Below are 20,339 nucleotides of genomic sequence, written 5' to 3'. Positions count from 1 at the left end.
GACTTCGACGACGACGATGAAGACATGGAGGGCGAGGAGGACTCGCCCTCAAAGCGTAAAGACTCAGTGTCGAGCGAATCGCTCGACCCTCACGCCAAGAACGTTCGCCCGCGTGAAGGGACGAATCGGACGCTTCGAGTTCGAAGCGTTCGCGTACTGAGAGTGATACCCCACTCGCTTCGGCTGGGGCTCTCAGTACTCCGCGCGCTGCTGCTGCAGCGCGTGATGTTAAAGCTCAAGGCTCTCCGCGCGCTGCGCCTGCAGCGCGCGATCCGTGGATGCCGTCCGCGTCCGAGATTGCGGACCGGTTTGGGAACTCGGTACCTCCGAATGAGGTGCCGCTGTACGTATGCAGCGCCATCAAAGATGACGCTGTGGCTGCCGAGCTGCACTTTGATGCGGAAACGCATCAAAGGCGCGATTACTACATCGGACTCTTTCATGAGCTCCGATGGTTTCAAAGCAAGAAGACCTCTTCTCGCAGCAAAGTGCCCGAATGGCAGGCACTTTGTCAAGCTGGAACGCCTTTGTTGAGAACTTCAACAAGAGGCCGAGTGCTTACCGTGATCGGATTAAGCAAGCGCGTGATCGCTTCGAGACGTACTCGAAGCGTGGAAAGCTGGAGCAACTTCATGTTGCTGCTGAGGAGGCAAATGTGCCGTGCGCTGTGCCCGAGGGCTTTCAGTGCACGAAGTGCTTTCCAGGCGCGGTCCGCTTGAGCGACCGCGACCTGAACGGGTACACGTCGTTTCGTGTGCCCGAGAGTCTCAAAGAGCTCCGTGCTAAGTTCTTAGCACGTGAGGGTTCGGGCGCTAGCGATGATCGCAGCGCTCGTGTTACTCTCCGCTGCGCCAGCGCGTACTGCTCTTCGTACGCCCTCACCATTTCCGGAACGTCCTCCAGCAAGACGTTCCGCGGCTCCCATGTATCTCGATGGGGAGGAAATCCTCTCCAACGAATACGAAAACGAGCCCCTTGAGGGTTCGTTTTCGGGATATTATGGTCAACAATCCGCTCAACAATCCAGCGGGTTGAGCCGCGGGCGTCACGGATCGGCGGTGGCGGGGGTGGGAACACGCCCCGGGTATGATCAGCCCCGGGCTGATCAGTATGCGCCTCTCCACGACCGGGTGACCGTCGTGGAGCGTCTGTGGAGCGCTGAGTTCGCCGCCCTAAAACAGGAGCTGGCGAACCAGAAGGCCCAAGTCGCGGCGGTCTCGCAGACCGCCTCGAATATCCAGGTCGAGCTGGGGACCCAGATGAAGGGTTGCTCCAGCGCGTCCGCGCGCTGGAGGAGAGGTTGCTCGTCGCCGAGGCCAAGTCCTCCGCTTCTGCCTCGGCTCCTGCCGAGGCTTCGGGTCAGCCGAGCTAGATGGCTCGTGCTGCCGGTATGGCTTCAGCCGTCCGACGTAAAAGGTCGGATGGAGGCGCATGCTAGACGGTATGTCTAGCGTGTATGCGTTGCCGTGCCGTGTCAACACCGTGAACGGCCCGATGAAGCGCGGAGCAAGCTTGCTTGCTCCGAAATCCGAAACTGCATGTCTAGGCAGGTTTTGTGTAGCTAACAAAACTAATGAACCAACTTTGAATTCATTTGTGTTGCCTCTGCCCGCATTGTCTGCGTTCAGCTTCTGTTGATCAACAGAAGCTGCTATAGTGTCTTGGACAAACCGAATCACGGCTTGTCTTTTGGTGATGAAACTGATTGCATCCGAGCTGAAGTCATTCAGCTCGCTCTCCGCTAGAGGCCCGGCCTCTGCGTGGTTCTTTGCGGTGTCTGCGCCCTGCGCAGACCCGTGGTAGTTGGCCTTGTTGTTGGGGAGTTCGCGCCCTGCGCAGACTCATGTGGTTTGTCCATTGTTGCAGCTGACACTGTGTAAGTGTCAGCGGTTTTCTGCGGCTGCTGTATTGCAGTCGTAGATCCTCCCCCACTTAAAGTGGGAGCCATCACTCCGAGTAAACTCGGTAGGCGTGGATGCCGCATGGCATTCACGTAGAACGGTGTATGCCCGGTCGAGGCATGCACTGAGTTGTTGATGGCAAACTCTGCCATCGATAAGCACTCGCTCCAGTATTGGAACGAGTGAGCGTAGCTCTTCAACATATCGACGAGCACGCGATTCACGCGCTCGGTTTGACCGTCCGTCTGCGGATGATCCGCAGTCGACATGGAAAGCTGGCTCCCAAGAAGTGTAAACACTTCTTGCCACAGATGCGCTGTGAAGCGCGGGTCTCTGTCCGACACAATGTCGGACGGCATGCCATGGTGTTTGAACACCATGTCGACGAGCAGACGGGCCGTCTGCTTCGCGGTTACCTCTGCTGGCACCGCAGCAAGATGTACCATCTTGCTGAAACGGTCTACAAAGACCACAACACCGGTGTTCCCTCCGCTATCCGGGGAAGACCAAAGATGAAGTCCAAAGACATGGACTTCCAACACTCCGACGGAGTCGGTAGTGATTGTAATGGAGCCTGCGCGAATGGCGCAGGCTTCACGCGTTGGCATACCTCGCAAGCACGGATGTACTTGCGCACCCACTTATACTGGTGGTGCCAGTAGAAGTCGCGCGTGAGAAGGACGTAAGTCTTCTCACGTCCGAGATGTCCCGCAGTCGGGGCATCATGATACTCGTACATGATCCTGAGTCGCAGGTCATGGTCATTTGGCACGACAACGCGATCCGCGTTGTCGTCGACTGCGTTGTAGAGTAGCAGTCCGTCGTGCACACGAAAGCGGTGTGCACGCGCTCGAAGGTGCTTGGGCAGCTTCTGACGGGACTTGTCAGAAGGCGCTGTGCCATAGGCCAGCAAGAGCTTCGCGTCCGCGTCGTGCGCGTACGCGGCCTTCACATCATCCAACAGAGATGATGTGGGTTTGCTCGATCGCATGGCGTCAATGGCATTGACGTCAACAGCTTCTGCATAGTCCGGCCGACGTGATAACGCGTCGGCCACCACATTCAATCTTCCGGGTTTGTATTCGACCCGGAAGTTATACTCCGCAAAGAATGAGAGCCATCTCGCCATTCGTTGTGATATGTGTGGCGACTTCACTGCGGTGCGCAGTGAAGCGTGGTCGGTGTAGACCACAAATGGTCTACTCCCAAGCAAGTACACTCGGAACTTTGCGAGTGCATACTTCATGGCAAGGAGTTCCTTGTCATGCACCGGATAGTTGCGCTCAGCTGGCTTCAGCTGACGCGATTGGTAGTAGACGACACGATCACGGCCCTCGTGATCGTGCTGCATTAACGCGCATCCGATTGCGAAATCGGATGCGTCACACACTACGTGAAATGGGCGATCTTGGTCAGCCACTGCCAAGATCGGCGCCTCAGTCAAGCCCCGCTTGACTGCATCGAATGCCTTTTGGCAATCGGGTGTCCAATTCCACACAGCTTCTTTCTTAAGAAGCTGTGACAGCGGGCGGATCTTGCCCGCATAATCCTCCACGTACTTGCACAAGTACGTGGCCAAGCCAAGGAACTGCCTCAGTTCCTTGACACTTGAAGGCGTTGGCCATTCGTTAATCACTCTGACCTTTTCCGGGTCAGGGCGAACACCATTCTTCCCTACGAGACACCCGAGGACGGGTATCTCGCTCGCCCCGAAGATACACTTCTTCAGGTTCGCGTAGAGCTTATGCTTTCGCATAAGCTCAAGTAGCCTCCGGAGATGCACCCTGTGCATCTCTACGTCGGTCTTCCCGTCCACAGCCCGGCTGTGGATGAATACATCATCGAAGTAGCTCGGTGCGAAGTCGCGCACCGAGCGCAACAAGTGCGTCACGCACCTGTTGAAAGTCGCAGGGGCATTCTTAAGCCCCTGTGGCATTACTAGCCATTCCCAGAGCATGCCGCTTGGCGTGCTCACTGCCGTGAGAGGGATATCGCTCTCACGCATTAGGATTTGATAAAATCCATCTCGCAAGTCGAGAGCACTGTAAACGGTGCTCCCGGCCATCGAATCGATGATAACATCTTTTCGTGGTATCGGCGTCTGCGCCGGTACCGTCGCATCGTTCAGCTTGTTGTAGGCATGAACGATGCGCCATCCGCCCTGTGGCTTCTTGACACAGAACGTCGGAGCACTGTACGGGGACTTTGATTCCCGCACTTGTCCTGCTTTACGACGACTTTCAAAGAAGTCGTCGATCGCTTTCACTTGCTCTCGCGGCAGTGGCCACTGCCGCGTGACACAGTACTTCGTGCCCGGCACGAGATCAATCTCGTGCTGAATGCCCTTATCCTGCGGAAGCTCCGCAGGAATGTCTTCCGGGAGTACGTCTTTGTACTCCCTCAACAATTCGTAATAGGGACTCGACTTCAGCGAGTCCCAACCTTGTTCCTCGAAGCGCTCTCGCTTCGTCTTCGCACTGAGAGTGTCTTCACTCTCAGTGGTACTTCCCATGAAGAGCTGTCTCAGCTCTTCGCTCTCGCTCGCCGTTCTTTCGCTGTCCGAAAGAACGCAGACTTGCTCGATGCGTCCATCGTGCAAGTCGCGCGTGAAGCGCTTCCAGCTCATGGCTGGAAGCGAAGTCAACTCCGACGCCGTCGTCGGAGGACTAGCGAGTTCCATGTCACGATACTGGAATCCAGTATCGGTGCGCGTCAAGACGCTTAGCGTCTTGACATTCGGCGTCACCGCCGCAGTCTGCCCAGCAGACTGCTCTTGTTGCGTCTCGGTCCCGGACCGAGACTTGCGCAGCGTTTTCCGCTTGCGCCGTCTTCTTGTTGTGCGGAGCCCGGCTCCGCACAGTTGTTCTTCTTGTCCAGGCCCGGCCGTGGACAGTCGTTCGTCGGCGGACCCTGTCCGCGGGCGCGCGGTATCAAGCCCGGCTTGACTGCATTTTCCTTCGTGCAGCCCGGCTGCACGGTAATGTGTCCCTTCGCCGGCAGACCCTGTCTGCGGGCGCGCGATATCAAGCCCGGCTTGATCGCATGGCGCTTCGTCGTGCAGCAGGGCTGCACGACAGCATGTAATTGCGTCAGTGCGGTACGTTTGCAACCGTCCGCACTGTTTGCAGCGTCAACTCCCGGAGTTGACACGCCTTCGTCACCTCGACGCCATTCATTGGCGGAGCCCCTCATGACCGAGGGTGCGTCGGCTCCCGGAGCCGACGCGTCGTTGTCGACCTGACCGCTTCGGGTCAGGGACTGTCCCTTACACGCTTGAACGTGGGTGTTGGTTCCCGGAACCAACACATCTTTTCTTCCGACGTCGGCAGCATTGCCGACGTGGGTCTCACTTGTGCGCGCCCTCGCGCACTTCTTGGCACTCCGGGACAGCAGCATAAAGCGCTGTCTCGACTGAGAGCCGCGCGCACCTGCTGGTGCGCGCGCTGCGGTAACAGGGCCATCGCTCTCTGTTCCGCTGTCGCGTCCGAAGCGCACGAGCGTGCGCTTCTTCCAGTCTATTACCGGATCATGCCGTGCAAGCCACGGCATGCCCATTACTACGTCGAATTTATCGTCCAGGTCCAGGACGATAAAGTGTTCGACAAACACTCGTTGTTTGTACGAGAAGCGCACGTTCACGACGCGCTTCTCGGTCTTCACGATGGCACCTGTTGCCAGTCGTACCTCCAGAAGACTTCGAGGTGTATCTACCTCCTCGAAGTCAAGTCTTGACAGGCTTCGTAGTCGAACAAAGTTGTTCGACGCGCCTGAGTCTACCAATGCTCGAAGAGAGTCACTCGCTCTCTTCGAGTAAACCTTCAAGATGACTAGGTTTGGCCTGTCATCTTGTTTCTTGCAGTGAGAGCTGGTCTCACTGGGGGCTGCAGTCCTCAGTGTCGCGTGCCCGATGTCGGCACGCGCGACTGCATTACCAGTAGGGCGCCCCGCGCCTACTGGATGTTCGCGTTTTTTGTTGGTCCGCGGCGATGCCTAGCATCGCCACGACGGCCACCTCCAGGGGGCATGGGAGCTGTACACTCCCGTGCAAAGTGACCGATCCTTCCGCAGCGGAAGCATCGCACGTTACCTCCCTGCTGCTGGTAACCAGCAGTTGTTGCATTCGAGAGGTCCATTGGTTCTGGACCTCCCGTCCTCGCTACCGGGCGCGGTTGCGGCCTCGGTACGTTTACATGGAGTTTAACCTGCCGCAGGCTAAACTCTTCTTGCATGACAAGAGTGATTGCATCTTCGAGAGTACTCGGGTACTCTCGGAAGAGATAGGTCTTCACGGGCCCATCTCTAAGTCCCTTCATAAACGTGACGACCTTGGTCGCCTCGTCAATCGGGTTAGTCACGATATTTGATACCAAATATCGTGCGCGCTGCGCGTAAGCATGGACGTCATGCTTACCCTGCTGAAGGTCGAGGAACTCCGCCCTCGACCGGAACTCGTTTTGCGGGGGCTCAAACGCTTGTTTGAGCTCCTCTTTGAACACTTCGTACGTGCTGAAGCACGTAGGATCGGAGAGTCGGCGTCCATACGCCCAACTCCTTGCGCGTCCGCCAAGGCAGGACATGGCGAACGCGACCTTCGACAGCGGGTCGACGATGCGTCGAGCCGCTATGGCTGTGTCGAGTTCGACAAGCCATCGGAGGAGAGGCTCGCCCTCTCTTCCCACGTAATTGCTTACGCTCAACTTTAATGGTTGAGCACGCGGTGTCGTCCCTGACGACGCCGTCACTGAGGAAGCAGCGTCACGCTGCTCCTTCATGATGAATCCCAGAGCAACACCATGTTGCTCCGTCGGCGATAGCGTACGCAGCATTGTAGCTATCGCCGCTTCTCCAATGACTGTTGACAGTCGTTGGAGGGCCTCCCACTCTGGGTCAGACAGGTGGGGGCAGTCAGCGCGTGCAACATGCGTTGCAGGCGTGTTGGAGCTCTCCATGGGCACCTCCGTGCTCATGTGGTTTTCGGCTCCGCGTTCGTACACCGCGTACGAACGTCAAGCAGTCGGTCGTTGGACGGACTACAAAGTGCTACCAGGTGTAGTGGGTCTAACTTGACTCACTACTTTTGCTTACACGTTGCGCAACGTGTATGAGGAAGCGTAAGTACTTAGTAATTACTTAGGTTAATTATATTTGAATACACAAATATAAGTTAAGTAACAAAAGGATTCCAAGTGACTTAGATTAGGTAAAATGAGAACTGTATTGTTTGTAAATTGATCTTCCTCTAAAAGCTGCTAAAACTGTTTATCATCTATGAAAGGGTTGGCAGCGGCTGGCTGTGAGAGCCCCGCTAATATGCATGTCTCTGATTGGTAGAAAGATGCTGCTTTCTACCAATAGGATCTTTGGGTATGTGTGGACCACTCACTGTGGTGGTCCACTTCAATGTATCCATCGGTGTGTCTTACACCAATGTGAGGAAGTATCCAAAACGTTTAACAGATAACCTATCTGTTAAATTCACAAGTGGCTTGCAGCCACTTGTACGTGTAACCCCGTTACAACCTGGAGTGACCCAGTCCAGGTGAGCCCGGTCCAGTCGGAGCTGGGCGGATCTCGGGCACGAACACGGGGCGACGTCGATCCTCGCGGTCACGACCCGCGCGGCGGCTGCTAGAGCCACAGATGCTGTGACGCTCTCTCCGCCAGTCCTTCAGGAACTGGTGGTCCAGTGACTCCGACTGGATCGCATCCGGGCCGCGCAAGACAAAGTGCTCTGGATCGCCAACCTAAAACAATACCTGCGCGGTGACGTCGGCGAACTCTCCGGACGTGAGGCGAAGAACTACAAGAAGATCGCGCCGCAGTACGAAGAAGGCAAGAGCGGACTGCTCTACTACCACGCGCAAGGCGACGAGTCGGCCGAAGACCGAGACATGATCACGAAGCTGGTTGTCCCGGAGACGCTCCGCGAGGACGTTCTCCCCCATTACCACGCGAGCTTGGGAGGCGGACACCAGGGCATTGGCCGGACGTACCAACGCGTGAGGCGACACTTCCATTGACCAGGCATCTTCAGAAGCGTCCAGCGATACGTCGGAGAGTGCACCGACTGCGAGACAGGAAAATGTCGACCCACGAGTCGCCCGGGAACATCGTCGCGACGTACCCGTTCCAAGTAATCGCAATGGACCACATTCCGTCGTTGCCCGCGTCTTGCAAGGGCAACACCGAGTTGCTGATGTGGATCGACCTCTTCACGGGCTTCGTAATCGTGAAGGCCAACGCGCCGCGGAGTGGCCGAGGCGTACAAGGAGGCGATCAGACATGACCGCGAGTCGGGCTTCATGTCCGACTTCTTCAAGGTCTTCAGCAGGCTCATGGGCCAGAGACAACGCGCGACGCTCGCGTACCGACCTCAAGCCAACGGCGCTGCAGAACGCATGGTGCAAACGATCACAAGGGCGATTAAAATGTATATCGCGGACATCGACCAGCGTGACTGGGATGAATACGCTGAACGGCTTACCTTTGCGCTGAATACGGCACACGACCGCACGCGGGACGAGACCCCGTTCTTCCTAGTCCATGGCTGGGACCCACGATCCACGCTCGAGGCGACGCTCAAAGTCGGCAATACGTCACACCGGGACGTCAAGGCTAAGCTGTGGTGGTTGAGGATCCAGCGGCACTACAAGATCGCACGGGCACAAGCACTCGAGTTAGTCCGTGACGCGGTGGAGGCCCGCGCTCAGCGCCAGAACGAGACCGTGATAGATCACTCCGTCGAGACAGGACCGCGGGTCTGCCTGCATTTGAATCGCGTCAAGCCGGAATACGCGCGCAAGCTCGCGCACACGTGGCATGGGCCCTTCCGCGTCGCGGGACGGGTCGATTCGTACGCCACGCGCCCTGAGACGGCTGGAACGCCATATCGGCTGTACCCCGCCGTGCAAATCTCCAAGCTAAAGCCCGTCCACGGATATCCGTCGCAGTCCGCGATTCAGCTGACGGTGCCGGCGAACGAGCGCTTCGACTTCGACGAGGAGCTCCTGCTGGAGGACAGCTGGGACACGCGCGACTTGGACGAGGACGTCTTCGAGGTGGAGGAGATTGTGAACATGCGGGAAGGCCGGGCTACCCGGTATGGACGGACGAGACGCGAATTCGAAGTGAAGTGGCGACGCTACCCAGACACGTCGTGGGTGGACGAGTCGGACTTGAACTGTGGAGGCCTGTTGTACGATTTCTTGAGACAGCGCACGGGACGCCATAGGTTTGGTGTCACGCAGTCGCACGAGAACGCGGAGGCGGTGGACCCTGGTCGGTGAACGCGCCTGAGAGGTGCGGTGGAAGGTGGCAGGGTGGCTGCCAACAGGTAGAAAGGATGCATCGTCTCTGGGAATGGTCAGGGGCGAGGGGCAATGGTTGGATGGGAAGTCCGGAGGACCGGCCAGTGAGCTGAAGATGGGACGACGGAGGGTCGTCCCATAAGAAAACGTGGAAGGAAAATACGGAGAGAGTGAAACTAAACTGGCTTCGATTATGCATTGAAGTTGAAGGCCTACAGCTATGGATAAGCCTAGACCTGCTGGACGAACTTGACATCAAGTCGGGGTAACGAGTAAGCGGGGTGGGCGCGCGTCACGGCGCAGCGGCCATTCGTGTCCAGCGGAGTCCGGAAGAAGCGACGCCAGGGCTCGCGCGTGTCGAGGTCTTCCAACACTTCCTGCAGGGACGCGTGCTGGAGACCCGGGTACCAGCGGCCCACCGTAGACCGACTGGGCGGGACGTGCAGGATCATGGGGTCCAACAGCAATCCCACGTCCGCGAGTTTGACTTGGAACAGCTCGACCGGAAGATCGAGCACGCTGGTCATGTGATCCCCCGCGTGTGAGCGCCGCGTTTTCCATGCCGCACCGCCCACGAGCAACTCGTGCGTCGACGTTGGCCCAGGTCACCCGGGATCGGTTCCAGGAGGAGGGCGCGCTCGCCGAGGTTCGGGGTATGAGCCAACCACAACGGGGCGGCAGGATCTCGAAGCGAAGCGCGCGAGCCGAAACCGACGCGAGCCGAAGCTTGCGCAGTGCCCGAGGCCAAGGCACGTAGCGTCACGGTGACCATCCCGACGGACTGCCCACTGGCGGGTTGACAGGCGAGAAGAACGGTGTGGCGGGAGCGGGTCTTACTGCGCTTGACGCATCCGAGCTGGAGCTTGACGAACTGGACGACGACGACGACTCGTCGCTGCTGCAGCTGCCTGCAGCGGAGCCCAACCCGAACACCACGTGGAACCGCGATCCAGCTCCGGACCCAGAGTGCATCGAGTCAGCCGAGCCGCCCGACCGCACGTTGTGACCTGAGGTGGCAGTGCCCGCTGATCTCACTGAACCGGCCGAGTCGGCAGACCGACTGGAGGACGACGAGGACGAGCGCGAGGCCCAGCGCTGGAGGCGACGGCGCTTGGTCTGCCGGTCGCGCGTCTGGGACCGGCTGTCCGACGACGAGCTGAACCGCGTGGCATCCTGGCGTGGCGGTGGCCGTAGCCACATGACTTTGCAACGACGCTGTCGGACACCGAGGTGTCGGCTGTAGTCGAGGAACGCTGGCTGCGCCTGGACGACGGAGCACCGGAGGATGGAGCCCCGGAGGACTGCAGGCCTGCGGCCTCAGCCACGCAGGCTAGTGCCGACGCGGATGAAGGGCTCGCAAGAGGTGCGCGGGGTGGCCGAGTCGAGGCTGGACGTGAAGGCGGGGACGTTGAGGCAACCGGAGGAGGACGGGCCCACGCTGGGGCAGTCGCTGGAGGAGACCGACCCCGGGATGGCGTCGCCGGCGTAGAACTGGTCCGGGTGGTAGAGACCAAGGTGGACGACGATGTCGACCCCGTGGTCGAGGCGGTCCGGACCAGGCTCCGAAGCGGCGGAGCGTGCATGGGTGCTGTTCCGACGCTGAAGACGCTACCACGGACCGGCTCGCTAGCTAGACCCTGGTTGCGAGCCCCAGCGCCCTTCCGTGTCTGCGCATTCGGCGGTCGGCATCCCCGCGACGGGCGCGCCGATCCCGTCGCTGAGCGGCCTCCTCCAGGACGCGTACGACCTGGAGTACGAGGCTCGGACACTCCGCGCGCGATTCGACATGGCGCTCGCCTTGAACGCCGGTCTTGCCTGCCACGCGTCCGTGCTCCACGACCGGAACCTCGCACGCTTGCAGCGCGCGCGCGAAGGATACCAGCTTGGCGCGTCCACGGTTAATCGACTTCACGAACAACTAGAGGGTCTCCAGCTTGAGAACGCTCGGCTGGAGGATGTCGCGGCCGGACTCCAGACCCCAGCTGTCCGCGCCGACGAATATGAGACGCGTTCCGCGTGCTCGAACAGGCGTCGACGGAGACCGCCCCCGATGTCAGGGCCGAGATCGATACCGAGCGCGCTCGCGTCGCGGACCTGACCTTGCGTCTCGCGATCGCCACAGCGCCTTCAACACTGCCCACTATCGCGCCGGAGAGGTTGCGTGCCGTCGAGGGTGAACGTGGCACCGCCCACGCCGAGCTCGCGTCTGCTCAATCGACTTTGTCGGCCGTACAAACGCAGCTCACCGCGACTTGCTGACCACGCACGCGGAAGAGCGCCAGAGCGATTTGGACCGGATCCGCGACTTGGAGGCCTCAACATCGGGCGCCGAGACGGCGCGTGTGGCAGCGCAGGCCGACTTGGCGCATGCACAGGCAGCTGAACTTCAGTCCACCGCCCGCTCGGCTCGCTACCGATCGGGGTGGCTGCACATTCGTCGCACCGCCGCTCAGCAGCGAGACGTGCTGGACGCTCAGGCGCGCCGCGTGGGCCCGTCCTCCTCCGGTTGCCTCAACGTCCCCGCCTTCACGTCCAGCCTCGACTCGGCCACCCCGCGCACCTCTTGCGAGCCCTTCATCCGCGTCGGCACTAGCCTGCGTGGCTGAGGCCGCAGGCCTGCAGTCCTCCGGGGCTCCATCCTCCGGTGCTCCGTCGTCCAGGCGCAGCCAGCGTTCCTCGACTACAGCCGACACCTCGGTGTCCGACAGCGTCGTTGCAAAGTCATGTGGCTACGGCCACCGCCACGCCAGGATGCCACGCGGTTCAGCTCGTCGTCGGACAGCCGGTCCCAGACGCGCGACCGGCAGACCAAGCGCCGTCGCCTCCAGCGCTGGGCCTCGCGCTCGTCCTCGTCGTCCTCCAGTCGGTCTGCCGACTCGGCCGGTTCAGTGAGATCAGCGGGCACTGCCACCTCAGGTCACAACGTGCGGTCGGGCGGCTCGGCTGACTCGATGCACTCTGGGTCCGGAGCTGGATCGCGGTTCCACGTGGTGTTCGGGTTGGGCTCCGCTGCAGGCAGCTGCAGCAGCGACGAGTCGTCGTCGTCGTCCAGTTCGTCAAGCTCCAGCTCGGATGCGTCAAGCGCAGTAAGACCCGCTCCCGCCACACCGTTCTTCTCGCCTGTCAACCCGCCAGTGGGCAGTCCGTCGGGATGGTCACCGTGACGCTACGTGCCTTGGCCTCGGGCACTGCGCAAGCTTCGGCTCGCGTCGGTTTCGGCTCGCGCGCTTCGCTTCGAGATCCTGCCGCCCCGTTGTGGTTGGCTCATACCCCGAACCTCGGCGAGCGCGCCCTCCTCCTGGAACCGATCCCGGGTGACCTGGGCCAACGTCGACGCACGAGTTGCTCGTGGGCGGTGCGGCATGGAAAACGCGGCGCTCACACGCGGGGGATCACATGACCAGCGTGCTCGATCTTCCGGTCGAGCTGTTCCAAGTCAAACTCGCGGACGTGGGATTGCTGTTGGACCCCATGATCCTGCACGTCCCGCCCAGTCGGTCTACGGTGGGCCGCTGGTACCCGGGTCTCCAGCACGCGTCCCTGCAGGAAGTGTTGGAAGACCTCGACACGCGCGAGCCCTGGCGTCGCTTCTTCCGGACTCCGCTGGACACGAATGGCCGCTGCGCCGTGACGCGCGCCCACCCCGCTTACTCGTTACCCCGACTTGATGTCAAGTTCGTCCAGCAGGTCTAGGCTTATCCATAGCTGTAGGCCTTCAACTTCAATGCATAATCGAAGCCAGTTTAGTTTCACTCTCTCCGTATTTTCCTTCCACGTTTTCTTATGGGACGACCCTCCGTCGTCCCATCTTCAGCTCACTGGCCGGTCCTCCGGACTTCCCATCCAACCATTGCCCCTCGCCCCTGACCATTCCCAGAGACGATGCATCCTTTCTACCTGTTGGCAGCCACCCTGCCACCTTCCACCGCACCTCTCAGGCGCGTTCACCGACCAGGGTCCACCGCCTCCGCGTTCTCGTGCGACTGCGTGACACCAAACCTATGGCGTCCCGTGCGCTGTCTCAAGAAATCGTACAACAGGCCTCCACAGTTCAAGTCCGACTCGTCCACCCACGACGTGTCTGGGTAGCGTCGCCACTTCACTTCGAATTCGCGTCTCGTCCGTCCATACCGGGTAGCCCGGCCTTCCCGCATGTTCACAATCTCCTCCACCTCGAAGACGTCCTCGTCCAAGTCGCGCGTGTCCCAGCTGTCCTCCAGCAGGAGCTCCTCGTCGAAGTCGAAGCGCTCGTTCGCCGGCACCGTCAGCTGAATCGCGGACTGCGACGGATATCCGTGGACGGGCTTTAGCTTGGAGATTTGCACGGCGGGGTACAGCCGATATGGCGTTCCAGCCGTCTCAGGGCGCGTGGCGTACGAATCGACCCGTCCCGCGACGCGGAAGGGCCCATGCCACGTGTGCGCGAGCTTGCGCGCGTATTCCGGCTTGACGCGATTCAAATGCAGGCAGACCCGCGGTCCTGTCTCGACGGAGTGATCTATCACGGTCTCGTTCTGGCGCTGAGCGCGGGCCTCCACCGCGTCACGGACTAACTCGAGTGCTTGTGCCCGTGCGATCTTGTAGTGCCGCTGGATCCTCAACCACCACAGCTTAGCCTTGACGTCCCGGTGTGACGTATTGCCGACTTTGAGCGTCGCCTCGAGCGTGGATCGTGGGTCCCAGCCATGGACTAGGAAGAACGGGGTCTCGTCCCGCGTGCGGTCGTGTGCCGTATTCAGCGCAAAGGTAAGCCGTTCAGCGTATTCATCCCAGTCACGCTGGTCGATGTCCGCGATATACATTTTAATCGCCCTTGTGATCGTTTGCACCATGCGTTCTGCAGCGCCGTTGGCTTGAGGTCGGTACGCGAGCGTCGCGCGTTGTCTCTGGCCCATGAGCCTGCTGAAGACCTTGAAGAAGTCGGACATGAAGCCCGACTCGCGGTCATGTCTGATCGCCTCCTTGTACGCCTCGGCCACTCCGCGGCGCGTTGGCCTTCACGATTACGAAGCCCGTGAAGAGGTCGATCCACATCAGCAACTCGGTGTTGCCCTTGCAAGACGCGGGCAACGACGGAATGTGGTCCATTGCGATTACTTGGAACGGGTACGTCGCGACGATGTTCCCGGGCGACTCGTGGGTCGACATTTTCCTGTCTCGCAGTCGGTGCACTCTCCGACGTATCGCTGGACGCTTCTGAAGATGCCTGGTCAATGGAAGTGTCGCCTCACGCGTTGGTACGTCCGGCCAATGCCCTGGTGTCCGCCTCCCAAGCTCGCGTGGTAATGGGGGAGAACGTCCTCGCGGAGCGTCTCCGGGACAACCAGCTTCGTGATCATGTCTCGGTCTTCGGCCGACTCGTCGCCTTGCGCGTGGTAGTAGAGCAGTCCGCTCTTGCCTTCTTCGTACTGCGGCGCGATCTTCTTGTAGTTCTTCGCCTCACGTCCGGAGAGTTCGCCGACGTCACCGCGCAGGTATTGTTTTAGGTTGGCGATCCAGAGCACTTTGTCTTGCGCGGCCCGGATGCGATCCAGTCGGAGTCACTGGACCACCAGTTCCTGAAGGACTGGCGGAGAGAGCGTCACAGCATCTGTGGCTCTAGCAGCCGCCGCGCGGGTCGTGACCGCGAGGATCGACGTCGCCCCGTGTTCGTGCCCGAGATCCGCCCAGCTCCGACTGGACCGGGCTCACCTGGACTGGGTCACTCCAGGTCAACTGCCTCACGATCGAGCGATCTCGGCCGGATCAGCTCTGCCAAGCGGTTCAACGTCCTCAAGTCGTTCAATTCGTCGGTGGTATAGGTGTTCCGGCCAGCATGTCGCTGCAACGCTTGCCCGGCCAGCAGGTCACCGCTCGCGTTCCAATCTCGACGTACGTGGAAGTGTTCGTGGCGCGGCCATGCCTGGAATGCGTTCCGCGCTCGTTGACGCAGCCGCTTCAGGCCTGGCGACTTGCACTCCATCTCATCTCTCATCTGCCGGACTATGAGGTTCGAATCTCCGCAGACTATCAGTCGCGCGATGTCGAGTCCTTCGAGGAGCGAACACCCCAGCAGCAAGCCTCGGTACTCTGCCTCGTTGACCGTGATGCCAGTCGCGTAGCCAGACACCGCTCGGGCAATCTTCCATCCTCGCAGTTTCCAGACGGCGGCACCGAAGGCCCCAAAGATCAGGACACGCGGGTAGTCGTCGAGTGCGATGGTCGGGATCGGGATGACCGCGAACCTCGACGCTCGCCTCTGCGGGGTGGTCTCTTCCAGCGCGGCATCGACAAAGGCACGCGGTGTTATACTCGCTGCCAACGCTCCCAGAAGTTCTTCTTCTCCCTTCATCGAGCGGCAGACCTCCAGCTTCCATGGCGAGAGAATCGCGGCTCACTGCGAGAGCCGACCTTGCAGTCCCTTGGATCGGAACGGCCAAGCTAGTGTCGTGTGACGCGTCAAGACACGGATCGACCTTTCGGCCAACATCGCGTAACAGCCGTTCAAGACCCGCAGCACGGCCAGGATCGCTTTCTCCACGATATCATAGTTCCGCTCGTTGGGCTTCAGCGTGCGACTCGTGAACTTCACCGGCATGCACACGTCGTCGTGGACCTGCGCGAGGACACCGGAGCTCGCCCAGTCGTTGGCATACACGGTCACCACGACTTCTCGGCCCGAGTCGAAGTGTTTCAGTATCGGGGCCGTAGCCAGCTTGGACTTCAGGACCTCGAAGGCGCGAACCGCGTGCTCCCACTCCTCGTGCCCGCGATCCTCCGGTTTGGTGGCAAGCTCCTCAAGTTGGCCTCGGTCAGCGAGTACAGTGTGGTCGCGTAGACCGCGAAGTCCGCAATGAGCCGGTGGTAGTAGTTGCGGCTGCCTAAGAAGGCCTGCAGACCCTTGAGTGGGCGCGGGAATTCCAACGTCATGAGAGACTCCACGTTCTTCGGCTTCGCCTGTAGACCGCGTACCGACGCATTGTGGCCGAGATACTCGACCTGGGACATTCCCCATCCGCTCTTCTCGACACTAATGGACAAGTGCCACTGCTCGTAGACGTCCAGCAGGCGCTCCACCTTCTCGCAGAGGTCGTCCCAGGACTTCCCTCCGATCAGGATATTGTCGATGTACGATCTCCGACCTAGGACAGAGTGGATCCCCGGGGACTCCGGTTCTCCCTCTTCGAGGAGATCCCGGGTGCCGTTGTCCGGGGAGAGCCTCCAGAAACCGTAGAGCGCGTTGTCTATCAGGCGCTAGTATATCTGCGGGGCATTGCAGAGCTCAAAGGTCATCCGCAGCCACTCGAACAAGCCTTGAGGCGTGATGAAGATCGAGATGAGTCGGGCTCGCACGATCATGGGGTCGACCTAGAACCCCCTGGCCATGTCCAGGAAGAAAAAAAGCACAGGTACTAATCCAGGTCTTCTAGCAGGTAGTTCACGAGCGGCATCGGGTAGCTGCGTCAAGCTGTTGACGAGCCGGTAGTTGATTCAGAGCCGTATGTCGACCCCGTTCTTCTTCACAATTACGACCATGAGCGACGACCACGGTGATTTGGACGCCTGGATCATGCGAGCACTCAAAAGTCCACGGATCAGGTCGTCCATCTTCTCTCGGAACTGGGGCGGTATCTTGTGGACACGTTGCGCCACGGCTTTGCGTCACCGACATCGATGCCGCAGACGACCCCGACTGCCGTTGGCGGCAAAGCGTTGACCTTCCCAATGCGCCACTTCCGACGCTTCCAGACGATCTGGTGAAGGGTTGCTCCTGCTGCGCGGTCTCCTCCGGCTCAACTCCGGTCGGTCTACCGACCTTGAGGTCCTCGATCGTCACTTCCGTGGTCAAGGACAAGTCTGGGAGGAAAGCCATCTCCGACTACAAGTCTACAGCGAGGAGATCCGAGCCTTCGTGGATCAAGACCGCGTCGTCTTCTTCGTCCTCACCCGATTTGTCTTCGCGCGATGGACTCTCATGACGGGTCGATCTAGGGCGGGTGGTGAGGTCGCGGTTTGTGTGGCCCACGGGTCACTACCTCTGGATCAGGCTCTGGCCGCTCAGGTATGTCGGGTAGCGCTACCGCCGCCAGTGCTGCAACTGCAGTCACCGGTCGACGCGAGGCCGGATGATCCACTGTTTTCGCATTCGGCGGGCACAGGATGGCTCGCGGTGTGACGTACGTCGGTCGATCGGTCAACGGCCCTTCGGGTTCGACTGGCACCCAGAGGGCGTCCGCATCGCAGGTCGCTCCATAGGCCAAATTCTACCACTCCTGATCGCGGCGCGATCCCAGCTGCTCGATGCCGAAGGCCTGAGGCCGAGCGTCGGTGGGCGTCACCCAACCCAGCGTCTTGTGCGCGTCGAGGGTTATCGTCGTGTCCCCGACATTGGTCACGCACAGGTATGTACTCCTTCCGATCTTGCTCTTGACGAAAGTAGTAACCCATGCTTCGCCTCTCGTGACCCACATACGCGGCGCATTCCGGTCCGGACGGAGCGAGACATCGTTCGTCAGCCTCAGGTCGATCCTCACCATCGAGCTCAGGTTTACCGGGTGTCGCTTCGTGCTGTAGAGGGGCCGTCGCCCGATCAGCTGTATGTGCACCTCGTCGGGGGGGGGGGGGGGGGGGACACGCAACGCCGTCCGCGGTGTCGATTTGCACTTCCGCGGGGACCATGAAGTTCATCCCGAGGATCGCGTGCTGTCCGACCAAATCTCCAACCCAGATGTCCATGTAGAATACCAAGTTTCCGGCTAATGTAATCTTGATCTTCGTCTTTCCCACTGTGTAGTATGTCTCGTCACGTATTCCAACACATTCTTGCGTGGCTTCCGTGTCAATCAGGCAGCCTGCCTCACGAGCAAAGGCGGTGTCCAGTATGGACACCTCGGCGCCGGTGTCGAGCAACAACACAGAGCGATGATTGTTCAGCTTCCCATGAATCTTGGCCTGCTTGTACCATTTGTGCGGCGCGTAATGTTTCCAATACCGGCGCCCGGCCGCAGATCAATCTCCTCCAACTGCGGCTATCGCGCGTACTCATCCGGGCGTCGAATGGTCGAGACCCGCGGGTTTCGCTCTTGCGAGGTACGTCCTAGGTTGGATTCACATGTATTATCATTCAGGGAAATCAGGATCTCACTAACCACCTCTCGAGACTTCTTGGCCACATATACATAGACGGAAACTGATCGCCCGTCTCGTACTGGTTTACAAACCAGCGAGCGATCTAGTTTAACCTTTTCACGGCTGTTGGCGGCAGCATTCCAGCGTGCTTGTGCGGATCAAAGCACTGTCGCAGCTGGTTGAAGAACTCCTTGTAGGGACACTCTTCGGCATCCTGTACATCCCCACAAGCCTTGCACGTGCGCAAGCACCGCTCCGTTGGGTGACGACTTTGACACTTCTAGCAAGCCAACAAGTTCCAGCGGTCCGATTCGGGGTGCCGACCCGATCCACAATGACGACACTGTGGCAGGCGTTCGCGCCCCGCTTCGCCAGTCTCGAAGTCACGACGGGCAGATTTGCCCGCGTTTGCCCAGTCACGAAAAGCCGGGCTCGATCCTCGTCATCTCGGTCCTGCTCGCACAGTGAGCCTTCGCTGTCGCGACTTTCACGTTCTGACTCATACCCGTCCAACGCGAGCTGGATCGCGTGTACAGCCCGGGCGGGCTGCGGCTTCGGCACCGCGGCCTTCTGTCGGAATTTAGTTGAACCGAAGAGTGACACGAAGCGGCTCCAGAAAATTTGCCCAAGTCTCTGCTCAGTGACCCGGCCAGCGACAGGCCCGTAAGACATGCGACGGAAGAGCACAAGAGAAGAGCGAAGACACAAGCGAGAAAGAAGGCCCAAGCAAGTCCAGACAGAGAGCCGAAGAAGATTGCTCAAGATCGTCCAGACTCCCGCCATAGTGAAGTCAAGTCAAACTCCAGACTCATTTGTCTCCGGACTCCGGACGCAGGATTCCAGATACCAGGCTCCGGACGAAGATCTCCGATGGGCGACCGGTCGCGCCCTGTCCCAGCCTGATTTGTACCCAGAAAGGCCTTCCAAGTTTCAAGTATACTCCGACCAAGATGTTAACGACCGACCAAGACGACCGACCATGATATGTTATGCACCGACCAGATTCCTGCCCTATCCATGACCTGCTCGACATGCGACGTGATTACGCCACGCCCCGACTATAGTGAAACCAAGACAAAAGAGCTGATTCCAGAGAGAACAGTGGATACAGAAGCCTAAGAAAAGATAATCAGAGAGTTCAATTTGCCAAGAAGGGCGCAAGTGCTTCCCCGTCCCCAGGGACGAAGTGTGCTGTCAAGTAAGCGAGAGGAACAAGCCTCGACCGGAGGGATTAACCCTGCCGGCGGCCCTAAGCTACAAGACCTGCGCTTGGACGCGTCGTGACCGCGAATACCGCCGTGGAACTCTCCCAAAGGCTAAGACCAAGTTAGGCGGTGATCGGGCGACGCGCGCTCCGAAGTGACCTGTCCTATTTCATATTCCAGTTGTTGGTCCTTCGTTCGGAGGTCCCATTTCATATTAACTGCGTTTCTAGGAGGTTGTGTGTAGTCACCCCTAGATCCGATCGATTGACTACTGTGTGATAGGATTGTATATTGTCTGACCGGAGGTTGTTCTCCTTTTTTGGAGTTGAACGTTTGGAAAGTCTTCCACCTGGAGCTAATTATCTCCTTGTGGGAGCTGGTGCGCGTGAGTGAAGGGTGTTTTCGGGCTCGACCGGTGGTCCGGAAGAAACTCCAGTAGACCGGTGTACGGGCCCCCCGCTCAAGGGCCCCCCAAAGAATAAGTAGCGGCTGTATATTTGTATATTTGCATATTAACTCTCTGATTTTGAAGGTTTGGCTGGAAGGATCTGCTTGTGATCTCAACCCCAGTCGTGGAGACCTACGTTTGAAGTAACGTAAGCGCTCTACACCCAAGACCTTATCATTGTGAAGACAACTCATCAGGTGAAGTTCGTTCTATCGAAGATAAACGATACCTACAGGGATTCACAAGGTCACACGCCTCCTCCGTTGGGAGCACCTAGTGCTGCTATCGGAGTCGGACCCCATTGGGAAAATCCGTAAGGAGGAGTAATTCTCCGGACGGGCGGCCCCGTGGCATCGTGCTATACACCTGG

The 20,339-nt window shown here is 59.4% G+C and overlaps 6 protein-coding genes across 6 annotated transcripts; 3 read left to right on the top strand and 3 right to left on the bottom strand.

Moving 5' to 3' along the window:
* Positions 1–9,438: 9,438 nt before the first annotated feature.
* IUM83_04407 (uncharacterized protein) lies at positions 9,439–9,735 on the bottom strand (the record flags this gene model as incomplete). Its single annotated transcript, XM_067928486.1, has 1 exon — positions 9,439–9,735. One exon carries the CDS (start codon positions 9,733–9,735, stop codon positions 9,439–9,441), a length of 297 nt encoding a protein of 98 aa, XP_067792794.1.
* A 32-nt stretch (positions 9,736–9,767) lies between these two features.
* On the top strand, positions 9,768–10,214 carry IUM83_04406 (uncharacterized protein; the record flags this gene model as incomplete). Its single annotated transcript, XM_067928485.1, has 2 exons — positions 9,768–9,861; positions 10,012–10,214. The coding sequence occupies 2 exons, from the start codon at positions 9,768–9,770 to the stop codon at positions 10,212–10,214; spliced, it is 297 nt and encodes a 98-aa protein (XP_067792793.1).
* A 209-nt stretch (positions 10,215–10,423) lies between these two features.
* Positions 10,424–11,814, top strand: IUM83_04405 (uncharacterized protein; the record flags this gene model as incomplete). The annotated part of the gene is made up of 4 exons (XM_067928484.1): positions 10,424–10,571; positions 10,656–10,756; positions 10,839–11,238; positions 11,450–11,814. 4 exons carry the CDS (start codon positions 10,424–10,426, stop codon positions 11,812–11,814), a joined length of 1,014 nt encoding a protein of 337 aa, XP_067792796.1.
* A 311-nt stretch (positions 11,815–12,125) lies between these two features.
* IUM83_04404 (uncharacterized protein) lies at positions 12,126–12,572 on the bottom strand (the record flags this gene model as incomplete). Its single annotated transcript, XM_067928483.1, has 2 exons — positions 12,126–12,328; positions 12,479–12,572. 2 exons carry the CDS (start codon positions 12,570–12,572, stop codon positions 12,126–12,128), a joined length of 297 nt encoding a protein of 98 aa, XP_067792795.1.
* A 32-nt stretch (positions 12,573–12,604) lies between these two features.
* IUM83_04403 (uncharacterized protein) lies at positions 12,605–12,901 on the top strand (the record flags this gene model as incomplete). Its single annotated transcript, XM_067928482.1, has 1 exon — positions 12,605–12,901. One exon carries the CDS (start codon positions 12,605–12,607, stop codon positions 12,899–12,901), a length of 297 nt encoding a protein of 98 aa, XP_067792830.1.
* Positions 12,902–15,581: 2,680 nt separating this feature from the next.
* On the bottom strand, positions 15,582–16,303 carry IUM83_04402 (reverse transcriptase; the record flags this gene model as incomplete). Its single annotated transcript, XM_067928481.1, has 2 exons — positions 15,582–15,980; positions 16,028–16,303. The coding sequence occupies 2 exons, from the start codon at positions 16,301–16,303 to the stop codon at positions 15,582–15,584; spliced, it is 675 nt and encodes a 224-aa protein (XP_067792792.1).
* Between the last annotated feature and the right edge of the window lie 4,036 nt (positions 16,304–20,339).

Source organism: Phytophthora cinnamomi (assembly GCF_018691715.1).
Source record: "Phytophthora cinnamomi strain GKB4 chromosome Unknown Contig33, whole genome shotgun sequence".
NCBI classification, from domain to species: Eukaryota; Oomycota; class Peronosporomycetes; order Peronosporales; family Peronosporaceae; genus Phytophthora; species Phytophthora cinnamomi.
Note: the sequence above shows the minus strand (reverse complement) of the source record. Positions and strands in the feature narration are given on the sequence as shown.